Genomic DNA, 12,361 nt, shown 5'->3' with positions numbered 1-12,361 from the left:
CATGAGTCATTTCATCAATATGCTTTCTAATTCTAGGTCTAGGAGAAGGGATAGGATTAGGATTACTACTACTTTCACTTTTACTATTTTTTTACTGCTTTTTTAAAAAATACCAAATACATTTTTAGGTGCCATAATTTTAATATGAAATTAAATTTAAAAAACTAACACAAATATTAAACACACAAATAAAATACGAAAATTAACACGTAAAGTAAACACAAAAATTAAGCACTAAAATGATACGCAAAAATTATATTTTAAAATTAGGAGATGGAACGAGTGCACCGTGATTAAATATTGAAACTTGAAAAAATTGCCCAAAATATTGCTCCAAATATTTGACGAATTAATTTGAAGCTTGCGGGACGGGACGGGACGGGATGGGACGGGACGAAACGGGACGAAACGGGACGGGACAAATGGGACGAAATGGTTGTCTCATCCCATCCCGTGTCCCGTTTAACATTGTCCCATCCCATTTAACTTGAAGCAGGACGAGACGGGACGCGAGACGGGACGGGATGGGGCGTCCCGTCCCGTTCGATAGCCATAGGTCCAGCAGAAGCATAGGTAGAAAATGCTTCCCTCACAGCACAAACATGGCGAGTGGCTCCAGAATCAATCCACCACTCCTTAGGATTTCCTACCAGGTTGCATTCACAAAGCATGGCACACAAGTCATCAACATCATCATGTTTTTCTACCATGTTTGCTTGACCCCTTTTCTTGTCTTTCTTCCGAGCACGACAATCCGTAGATTTGTGTCAGGTTTTCCCCACAGTTGTAGCAGTTTTCACTGAACCGCTCTTGCTTGGGTTGTATTTCGGACCAGAAGCCTTCTTTCTCTTTTTGTTATCTTCAACAATATTTTCTCCCAATATTGTTGAATTTCCACGGCCTCTATTTTCAGCAGCTTTATTGTCCTCTTCGATTCTCAATCGAACAATGAGATCTTCAAGGGACATTTCCTTTCGTTTGTGTTTCAAATAATTTTTGAAGTCCTTCCACAATGGAGGCAAATTCTCAATTATTGTTGCTACTTGGAATGCTTCATTGATGACAAGACCTTCAATGAAAATTTCGTTAGTAAAATTACTAAAAATTTTACTTTCAACATCAGTATTCTTTTGAAATATACCTTCAGCAAGTAAATCATGAATAATTACTTGCAATTCCTGGACTAGGGTTATAACAGACTTGATATCTACCATTTTGTAGTCCAAAAATTTTGCAGCGGCGAATTTCTTCATCCCGGCATCTTCTGTTTTGTATTTTTTTTCAAGCGTATTCCACAATTCTTTTGATTTCTCCACGCCACTGTATACATTATACAGATTATCATCCAGTCCGCTAATAATATAATTCTTGCATAAAAAATCAGAATGCTTCCACGCCTCAATCACGAGAAAGCTTTCATTCTCTGGAGTTTCATCTGGCAGATCAGGAACACCTTTCTTGATGAACTTCTGTAGACATAACGTAGTCAAGTAGAAGAACATCTTCTACTGCCAGCGCTTGAAATCAATCCCGAAAAATTTTCCGGGTTTCTCTGCCGGTGCCAACGTCGGTGTTCGGCTTGTTGATGCGTTGGTTGTCATCTTCGGAACAGCTCAGTTTCCGTTGTCATTTTCCATTTTTGCAAAAGAATGACACAAACAAACGTTTAAACTTGGAGAAAAAAAATTACGTAGATTTTAATTTCCAACAAACCGCCACGAAGGCTTTACTCTCCAAACCGGAGTACCCAAAACCACAAAGGTTTTAGTTTCCAGAATAATAAGAATAATACAAATACAAAAATTAAAATTGTTAAATTCCTTAAGGAAACACTGTGAATTTAGTGAGTTTGAATTAATTACTGTTTCATTTATATTTACGTTTATAGTCTATCGTTCTTTTCTCCAGAATTATTATTTACAAATACAGGTCAAATAAAAATTAACAAGCTTATAAAAATATTAACAGCTACTATTGATCTTCCATATACCTTCATTCCATGGAACTCTCTATTGTTGGTTTATAAGCATCAGTTTGATTCTGTTTGCATTAATTTTGGAGGGATTGAACGTCCATGCACAGTAATGGTGCATAAACCCGGTGAAGGCCTTCTTCTAAGTCTCCTCGCGGCAACTCTTTCACCATTGGTAATTATTTTCTTCTTGACTAACTTAACTCATATAAAGACTCAACTAATAATGCATCTGAAGACAAAGCCATATGTTGACTAGAGATTTTTTATCTGAGATGAACGTGTTAAGAAACAAGTATTGTTCGTTTCTGGCCGTGGACTGTAGCCATATTTATTAGGGATATAGTAGATATGCCCTAGATCCAATATCATATTTGATTATTTGAACATAATTTTGTGAACATCATTTGATATAAAATATATGGCATTTGATATTCTTTTATAATTATTATTAATTGTTTGATTAATTTGATAAGGTCCTTGATTAAATTTTGGGATTTGTCATCGTGATAGAGATCATGATAATGAGAGCAAAGTCTCTGACAATTTAATTTAAATTTGTTCTTGATCATAGGATTATTAACTTGGACATTAGTAATCCGGTTATATCAATATTTATATGATCGTCTTTATCGGATAAAGATTAGTTGATCTCATTAACTAAATCACATAGATAGATGATGCATATAGAGATATAATCATTGAACTGACTCATTGGATAATTCCTAATGGTTAGAATTACCATAAACTGTCAATAGGATATTCTCTTGAAGAATGTGATGTAAGAATTTCCTTTGACCTGAGATCGTCATAGTAATTGACAAGTTATTTGTTGTGCTTTAATACTGGACACTTATGGCCCTAGGGCGATAGTTGAAAGGATATTGGGTGCGATTGAATACTTGTAGAATTGGTGATTGATCAAGATGGAATCTGTCAACTCTTGATAATGAGTAAGCTCCATGTTGTCATGAATTATAAACGACCAAATTAAGACCTTGGCCAGGGCAATTGAATGAAAGAAGAAATGAGTTTCTTAGGTCATTCGATGGTCGATTATATTTGACATGAACACATAGTTGGTCGCCTATTAGGATTTGACAGTTGAACCATATCCTAGGGTGACTCAGAGCTATAAGGACGGAAGGAAATATTACTTTATTATTCTACTAGTTCTTGAGAGTAAATTGTATACTTCATGATATCCGGTCATTACCCTTGATTAGTATATTGATGTGATCATTTCACTACCTGTTTAGTATTGAACCTATGGGGTCGCACACTCACGAGTGTTCTGGTCTTTGCTAAAGGATTAATTATTCTATTTCTTGGTAATTAAATTATAGAATTTAATTAGTCAAATAAATTTAATTACTAGTCCAAATAAAATATTATTATATTCTTTGCTAGCACAGAGGATATATTAATATTGTTAACAAATTGAAGTTTTCTATTTGGAATAGAAAAATTAAATTATGTCTCTTGGTTAAAATATATATATATATATATATATATAATACTCATAATTAATATTTATTTATAAATATTAATGAAGAGTTATGTGTTAAATCCAATTTAACATTGGAATGACATAAAGTGACTGCGACAACTTCAATCCCATGTGGCATGGGATTCTATTTTACAATGTAAAGGATTTATAAAGTCCTAATTTGGAATAGAGTTACACGTAAGTCACCGCCTTAACATGTCCCTAACCTATTGGGGAAAAGGATACTAAGGTGATGTATGTGAGTATATATACGAAGGTTTCGTATGTAGAAACACTGATGATCGAAAAGGGTCATAAACAAGAGAAGCGTTTTTAGACAAAAAATTCGTCTTCTTGTCTTGTTATTACTACGTTAAAGGGTTTTGAGAAAATTTCTGCATAGTAATTTCTCGTTCAATTTGTGCGTGGATTTCATTGATCAAAGAGTTGATAGCAAGGATTGGTTTCGGTGTGGATACGCATAGAGTCTTCACACTATCGAAGAAATATTGAAATGAGACTCTCTCCACCAGGTACGTCTTAGATCCGATCTTTGACATGTAAATAAATTTTAAATACAAAAAGATCTGCCTAGGATTGTTGTTGTCTTCCGTTGCGTGTTACGAACACCTGTATGCAATCCTTCAGTGGTATCAGAGCGGTGGTTTATTGTGTCTAAAATTTATTTACGAAATATTTTAATATTATATTTGAAGAGTTCAAACTATAATACATGAGTCTTGTGCAATAGTCAAATAGTTTGAATGTTGATATTATTTTATTATGGATAAAATATGTATTCATATAACTATTGAGATAGTTCATAACTTGAATTTGAAATTTTGTATTAGATACGACGGGAATCTATAAGAGATTACATGATTCTATAGTTATTTTGTAATTATTATTAGTTCATGAGATGTTAATTAATAATGATATTCTGGCATGAATAACGTTTTTGTGATATATGTGATATATAGATTAAACATGTTAGAAGAATGTTAAATTTTGCTTTTATGTCACGTGCATGTTCGTTATATAATTTTGAATTATTTATTACATGTGGTGAAAATTAATTTAGGACTAAGCATGTAGACAACTTGAACCAAATTCGCATGCTATAAAAGATTTAATCTTCATGTTATTAAAAGTTGTTTTAGTAACAATTCTCTCTTACTAAAATTTGGGTTCTTAAATAATAATATATAAGATATTTTATTATAGAGCTATCCATCAAAGTAAATAATTTTACTTATTTCTTGTTTACAAGGAGCGGCCTGACTATCAGGAGACTTATAGTTCGAGAATATGTTAAAATTATTTATTGCAATAGACGCATGGATTAAGAGAATTATTCAATTTTTTACTAGACGCCTGGACTACCCGGGGAGTATAAATTTAATAAGTTCTTTGTTGTCATGTTGGTTGGAAACTCTCCAACTGGACCCTATGTCAATCATATGATTGATCTCATTAAAGAACTTGAGAAGTTGGGGTGCAAACTGGATAAAGAGCTTTCTCAAGATTTGATCTTGCAGTCACTATCAGAATCCTTTTCACAATTTGTTATTAATTTCAATATGAATAAAATGGATTGTGATCTTCATGAGATGCTTAACATGCTGATTGATTATGAGAATCAACTTGCATCTGAGAAGAAGAAAGGAACTGTCATGTTGGTTGGAAACTCTTCTAAGAAGAAGGGTAAGGGTAAAAGTAAACCCAAGAAAAAACCTACTCCGCCCAAGGGTGGTGTGACCAAACCCAAAGGCAAAGAAGGCAAAGTTGACCAATCTGATGTTGTATGCTTCCATTGTAAGAAAATAGGACATTGGAAGAGAAACTGCCAGGAGTATCTTGCAACTTTAAAGGATAAGAAACAAGGAAAGACTTTAATGAAAAATATTTTCAAGGTTTTTTTAATTACTACTAATTCTTCATTGTGGGTATTAGATACTGGCAGTGGTTATAACATCTGCAATATGTTGCAGGGGTTCCAGATAAGTAGAAAGTTGAAGAAAAGAGAAATTAATCTACAAGTTGGAAATGGTGCAAAAGTTGCGGTCATAGCTGTAGGATCAATTTCTTTAATAATGCCTACGGGCAAAGTACTTATGTTGGATGATTGTTATTACGTTCCTAAATTTGTTTCGAACATAATTTCAGCTTCTATGTTAGACAAACGTGGTTTTCGCATTAATATAGGCAATGGCATTTGCTTTATTTATTATAGTGATAATTTATATGTGAATGGCTATCTCCAACATGTTTATATCTTACTTATTATGAATGCTAATTTGATTATGCATGTTTCAAGTCTTAAGAGGAAAAGAGATGATCAAGTAAATCATACATACCTTTGGCATTGTATGCTTGATCATAATGGAGAGAAAAAGAATTAACAAGTTGTACAAGGAAGGGTATCTTGACAAATATGATTTTGAATCATATCCAACTTGTGAATCTTATATCAAAGGAAAAATGACCAAATCTCCATTTAATGGAAGTGGAGAAAGAGCTTCTGAATTATTGGGACTAATTCATACAGATGTTTGTGGGCCCATAAAAATTCAAGCTAGAAGTGGATATTCTTACTTCATCACCTTCAGTGATGATATGTCAAGATATGGATTTGTGTATCTTATGAAACACAAGTCTGAAGATTTGAGAAGTTGAGAAGCAGACTGGTAAAATATCAAAGTACTAAGGTCTGATAGAGGTGGAGAATATCTTAGTGAAGATTTTACCAGATATCTCAAAGAGAATGGAATTCTCTCACAGTGGACACATCCAGGAACACCACAACACAATGGTGTGTCTGAAAGGAGAAATCAAACCTTATTAGATATGGTGAGATCTATGATGGGGTTCACTGATCTTCCAATAAATTTATGGGTATATGTTTTGGAAGCAACAACATACTTACTTAATAAAGTTCCCACTAATTCAGTCTCTACAACACCATATGAGATATGGAAAGGATGTAAGACTAACCTTAAACATATTAAAATTTGGGGTTGTCCAGCTTATGTTAAGAGACTAAAGTCTGATAAACTTGACTCAAGATCTGATAAGTGTAAGTTCATTGGGTATCCCAAGGAAACAATGGAATATTATTTTTATCACCCTTCTGACCATAAAGTGTTTGTGGCCAAGAGAGCAACCTTTTTGGAAAGGAAATTTCTTTTAGAAGGAAATTATAATGGAGAAATAGAACTTGATGAAGTTCAAGAAACTAATGAATAAACACAATATAAGGATCAAGAGACCCAAGTTGAAGAACCTTTATTGGATGTTTTGAAGTTGCCAAGGAAGTTGCCATCTTCAACGGTTGAAGTTCAAGAACTAAATGAAGTTCAAGAACGGGTTAATGAACCAGTTCCAAACCAAATTGAACAACAACCAAATCCAGCACAAGGTGAACAGGTTGTACAAGTACCTCTTAGAAGGTCTACACGAGAATGTCATGTACAAACTAGATTAAATTTAATGGTACAAGACGATGTATCAAATGAGATTGATTATAATGATGATGACCAGAAGACCTATGAAGAGTCTATATAAAGTTCTAATTATGAGAAGTGGCAAAAGGCCATGGAATCCGAAATGGAATCCATAAAGGAAAATAAAGTATGGACTTTAGTTTAACCTTCAAAGGATATAAAACCTATAGGTTGTAAATGGGATTTTAAGAAAACGATTGGAGCAGACGGAAAGGTGGAGACCTACAAAGCCCGTCTTGTTGCCAAGGGATATCGTCATAAAGAAGGAGTCGACTACGACGAGACGTTCTCTCCCGTGGCAATGCTCAAATCTATTCGAATTTTGCTTGCTATAGCAACATACTATGATTATGAAATATGACAAATGGATGTGAAAACAGCTTTCCTTAATGGTGAGCTAGAAGAGGATGTGTACATGACATAACCTGAAGGTTTCACATCTTCGTCTGATCATAATAAAATTTGCAAGCTACAAAGATCCATTTATGGACTAAAGCAAGCTTCTCAAAGTTGGAATATTCGCTTTAACAAGACAATTGAAAAGTTCAATTTTGTTAGATGCGAAGAAAAACCTTATGTGTACAAAAAGGTTAGTGGGAGTACAATTATATTCTTAGTGTTGTATGTTGATGATATATTGCTCATAGGGAATGACATACCGGCATTACGAAGTACCAAGATTTGGCTATCTGAACAGTTCTCCATGACAGACTAGGGAGAAGCAGCTTATATATTAGGAATAAAGATCTATAGAGATAGATCTAGGAAGCTGCTTGGACTTTTCCAGTCTTTGTACATTGATACCATCTTAAAGAGGTATAATATGGATAATTCCAAAAGAGGCTATCTACCGATAGGCACTGGAATTACTCTCAGTAGGGAGGATTGTCCTAAAACACCTAAAGAGAGAGAATGCATGAGTAGGATCCCATATGCTAGTGCAGTGGGAGCTATCATGTATACCATGATATGTACACGTCCTAATGTGCCTTATGCACTTGGAGTGACTAGCCACTATCAGGAAAATCCTGGTGAGGAACATTGGAAGGTGTTGAAGACCATTCTTAAGTATTTAAGAAGGACTAAAGACTAATTCCTCATCTATGAAGATTCTGAGTTGAAACTTTAAGGTTATACTGATGCAAGTTTCTCTTCAGATAGAGATGATAGCAAATCTATTTTTGGTTATGTATTCACCTTAAATGGTGGTGCGGTGAGTTGAAAAAGTTCCAAACAAGCTACAGTAGCTGATTCAGTGAGTGAAGCAGAATATATAGCAGCTAGTGAAGCTGCTAAGGAAGCTGTATGGATGAAAAAGTTCTTAACTGAACTTGGTGTGGTTCCTTCAATAGAAGGTGTGGTTCCACTGTTGTGTGACAATATTGGAGCCATTGCTCAAGCAAAAGAACCAAGATCACACCAAAAGTCCAAACACGTTCTGCGAAGGTATCACTTGATAAGAGAGATCATTGAACGTGGAGACGTCGAGATTCAAAAGATTGATGGAAAGGAAATGTTGTAGACCCATTTACTAAAGCTCTTGGTACAAAGGAGTTTGACAAGCACAAGTGGAAATTGGGGATGAAGTACAAGAGCGATTGGCTCTAGTGCAAGTGGGAGATTGTTAGAGATATAGTAGATATGCCCTAGATCCAATATCATATTTGATGATTGGACATAATTTTGTGAACGTCATTTGATATAAAATATATGGCATTTGATATTCTTTTATAATTATTATTAATTGTTTGATTAATTTGATAAGGTCCTTGATTAAATTTTGAGATTTGTCATCGTGATATAGATCATGATAACGAGAGAAAAGTCTCTTACAATTTAATTTAAATTTGTTGTTGATCATAGGATTATTAATTTGGACATTAGTAATCTGGTTAGATCAATATTTATGTGATCGTCTTTATCGGATAAAGATTAATTGATCTTATTAATTAAATCACGTAGATAGATGATACATATAGAGATATGATCATTGAACTGGCTCATTGGATAATTCCTAATGGTTAGAATTACCATAAACTGTCAATAGGATATTCTCTTGAAGAATGTGATGTAAGAATTTCCTTTGACCTGAGATCGTCATAGTAATTAACAAGTTATCTGTTGTGCTTTAATACTAGACACCTATGGCCCTAGGGCAATAGTTGAAAGGATATTGGGTACGATTAAATACTTGTAGAATTAGTGATTGATCAAGATGGAATCTGCCAACTCTTGGTAATGAGTTTAAGCTCCATGTTGTCATGAATTATAAACGACCAAATTAAGACCTTGGTTAGGGCAATTGAATGAAAGAAGAAATGAGTTTCTTAGGTCATTCGATGGTCGATTATATTTGACATGAACACATAGTTGGTCGCCTATTAGGATTTGACAGTTGAACCATATCCTAAGGTGACTCAGAGCTATAAGGACGGAAGGAAATATTACTTTATTCTTCTACTGGTTCTTTAGAGTAAATTGTATAATTCATGCTATCCGGTCATTGAGGAGTGTTGCTAGACGTCACCCTTGATTAGTATATTGATGTGATCATTTCACTACCGGTTTAGTATTGAACCTATGGGGTCGCACATTCACGAGTGTTCTGGTCTTTGCTAAAGGATTAATTATTCTATTGCTTGGTAATTAAATTATAGAATTTAATTAGTCAAATAAATTTAATTACTAGTCCAAATAAAATATTATTATATTCTTTGCTAGCACAGAGGATATATTAATATTGTTAACAAATTGAAGTTTTCTATTTGGAATAGAAAAATTAAATTATGTCTCTTGGCTTAATATATATATATATATATATATATATAATACTCATAATTAATATTTATTTATAAATATTAATGAAGAGTTATGTGTTAAATCCAATTTAACATTGGAATGACATAAAGTGACTACGACAACTTCAATCCCATGTGGCATGGGATTCTATTTTGCAATGGAAAGGATTTATAAAGTCCTAATTTGGAATAGAGTTACACGTAAGTCACCGCCTTAAAATGTCCCTAACCTATTGGGGAAAAGGATACTAAGGTGATGTATGTCAGTATATATAGGAAGGTTTCGTATGTAGAAACACTGATGATCGAAAAGGGTCATAAACAAGAGAGACATTTTTAGACAAGAAATTCGTCTTCTTGTCTTGTTATTACTACGTTAAAGGGTTTTGAGAAAATTTCTGCATAGTAATTTCTCGTTCAATTTGTCTGCGAGTTTCATTGATCAAAGAGTTGATAGCAAGGATCGGTCTTAGTGTGGATATGCATAGAGTCTTCGCACTATCGAAGAAATTTTAAAACGACTCTTTCCACCAGGTATGTCTTAGATCCGATCTTTGACATGTAAATAAATTTTAAACACGAAAAGATCTGCCTAGGATTGTTGTTATCTTCCGCTGCGTGTTACGAACACCTGTATGCAATCCTTCAATATTTCTCGCTCAAACCTTAACCATTGTTGAGAAACTGGGCTCTATATATACCCTGAATATATTTCCTGAATTTCAATAACAAAAGACTGAGAATCTGAGTTGCTTTCTAAATTTGAAAGACCTTGTATATGGAAAGGAAGGCTATTGAACTCCTCGCTCTAGCGCGTAAAATTCACTTGTTGCACACAGTGGCGGAGCCACTTTATAGGATGGGGTGTCAAACGACACCTCTTCGCAGGAAAAATACGTATGTAGGTAAAAAAAGTTATATGTATATACACTATGTATTGACTCCCCTTAATTTCTTGGTATGTTTACTTTTGTAGAAATTTATTTACAACACAAACTCGGGCTTGCAAAACATGGAATGGTGCCAGAGCATAGTTTCTTGAACGAATTGAGTTCATGTTTAGTTTATATAGTGCCTGAGGGCTTTTACGACAGAGTTGAGGAAGGAAGTATCAAGCTCAAGAAAGCAAAGAGCTTTGGATTCTCTAAAGAAGGCATCGTGCTCGAGGGTCAGGCTGAACCAATAAAATCCGACTTAGTCATACTCGCTACAGGCTTCAATAAAATCCGACTTAGTCATATCGCTACAGGCTTCAAGGGAATTGATAAGCTCAAACACATTTTTGAATCACCAAAATTCCAGGGCTTCATTGCAGGGAGCGATGATTATGCAGTTCCTCTCTATAGGTGAGTATTAAATCCTTGTGTAGTGGTGGGAATTCTTTTGCATACGTTCATCAGAGTTATCTATGTGTATAACCTCATCTTGTGTGAAAGTAATGTCATTCCGGATGATTTTCAGGGAATGCGTTCATCCCCGAATACCACAACTGGCAATAATTGGATTCTCAGAAAGCGTATCAGATCTATACACCTCGGAAATAGGATGCCGATGGCTGGCAGAACTTCTTGATGGAAAATTTAAGCTACCTAACATCAAGGTAATGGAGAAAGACATAGCAGAATAGGATAAATACAAGAAAAGATATTAATATTCTAATAACTACAGGAGATCATGCATCGCTGCGTTGCATTTTTGGTACAATGACCAACTGTGCAGGGACATGGGCTGCAATCCTAAGAGGAAAAAGGGTTTTTGGCTGAGTGGTTCGATCCTTATGGACCAATGGATTACGCCGTCTAACATATAGTATAAGAGTATGTTGAGGATTTTAAGATGGAAAAGTCTTACAAAGTGGGTCAACGGGAAATGGAGGGAAAATGAAATTTTTGAGTAAAATTTTAAGTTTTCCTCTTTTGAAACATTGTCCCATATTGGAAGAGGAAAAGGCTTTTGGTGGGTATATATACAATTGCTCTTCTTGTAGCTCTTAAAGAGTTAAGAAGAAGTGCTTCCTCCATAACAGCCCGGTGATTGCTCCACTATGAGTGGTGGCTGGTCATTCTCTTAATAGTTGACTGCACTATAAATATGTGCAGTAAAAACGGAATAAGAGCTCTTAGGAGAAGGCACATGCAGAAACGAATTTGAGAGCTTGGCTGTCGTTGATATCCTCTTCAGTAAGAACTCAACATCGGCTATAAATTGCATACCTTCCTCTCAGAATTTCCATTCGACTTCTGAGTTCTCCTCATTTGTTGTGCATTGTTTTAAACTACAAACAAATCAACTGTAAGTGTGATTTGCTGCCGAACTTTGTGTTCGCTAAAACACTGGGGTTTGAAGTACCGCTATACCAGTGTACATTCATTCTATCCTGATGAAAGTTGGCTCTCCAATGTTTTACATAATGCTACTCAATGAAAGAATTTAATTAAGTTTTTTTATTTAATTAAATATAAAACATAAATTAATAATAAAAATTAAAGATTTTAATCAATATAAAATATGGTTATAGCAAAACAATAATATTTCATATCTGGTATATTACAACAGAAACAAAGAAATCATACTTTATGAAAAAAGTATTTTTTTCCAA

General features: G+C 34.4%; 1 protein-coding gene and 1 long non-coding RNA gene across 2 annotated transcripts; both read left to right on the top strand.

Annotated features, from left to right (window-relative positions):
- Positions 1-4,879: 4,879 nt before the first annotated feature.
- Positions 4,880-7,325, top strand: LOC104245661 (uncharacterized). The gene is made up of 4 exons (XM_070158062.1): positions 4,880-5,374; positions 5,453-5,510; positions 6,487-6,537; positions 7,135-7,325. Exons 1-4 carry the CDS (start codon positions 4,880-4,882, stop codon positions 7,323-7,325), a joined length of 795 nt encoding a protein of 264 aa, XP_070014163.1.
- A 3,468-nt stretch (positions 7,326-10,793) lies between these two features.
- LOC104245659 (uncharacterized) lies at positions 10,794-12,137 on the top strand. The gene is made up of 2 exons (XR_011403390.1): positions 10,794-11,108; positions 11,224-12,137. It is a non-coding gene; the product is annotated as an uncharacterized lncRNA (long non-coding RNA).
- The last annotated feature ends 224 nt before the right edge of the window (positions 12,138-12,361 follow it).

Source organism: Nicotiana sylvestris, chromosome 1, assembly GCF_000393655.2.
Source record: "Nicotiana sylvestris chromosome 1, ASM39365v2, whole genome shotgun sequence".
NCBI lineage: Eukaryota > Viridiplantae > Streptophyta > Magnoliopsida > Solanales > Solanaceae > Nicotiana > Nicotiana sylvestris.
The sequence above is the reverse complement of the archived record's forward strand: the minus strand, read 5'-3'. Positions and strand labels throughout refer to the sequence as shown.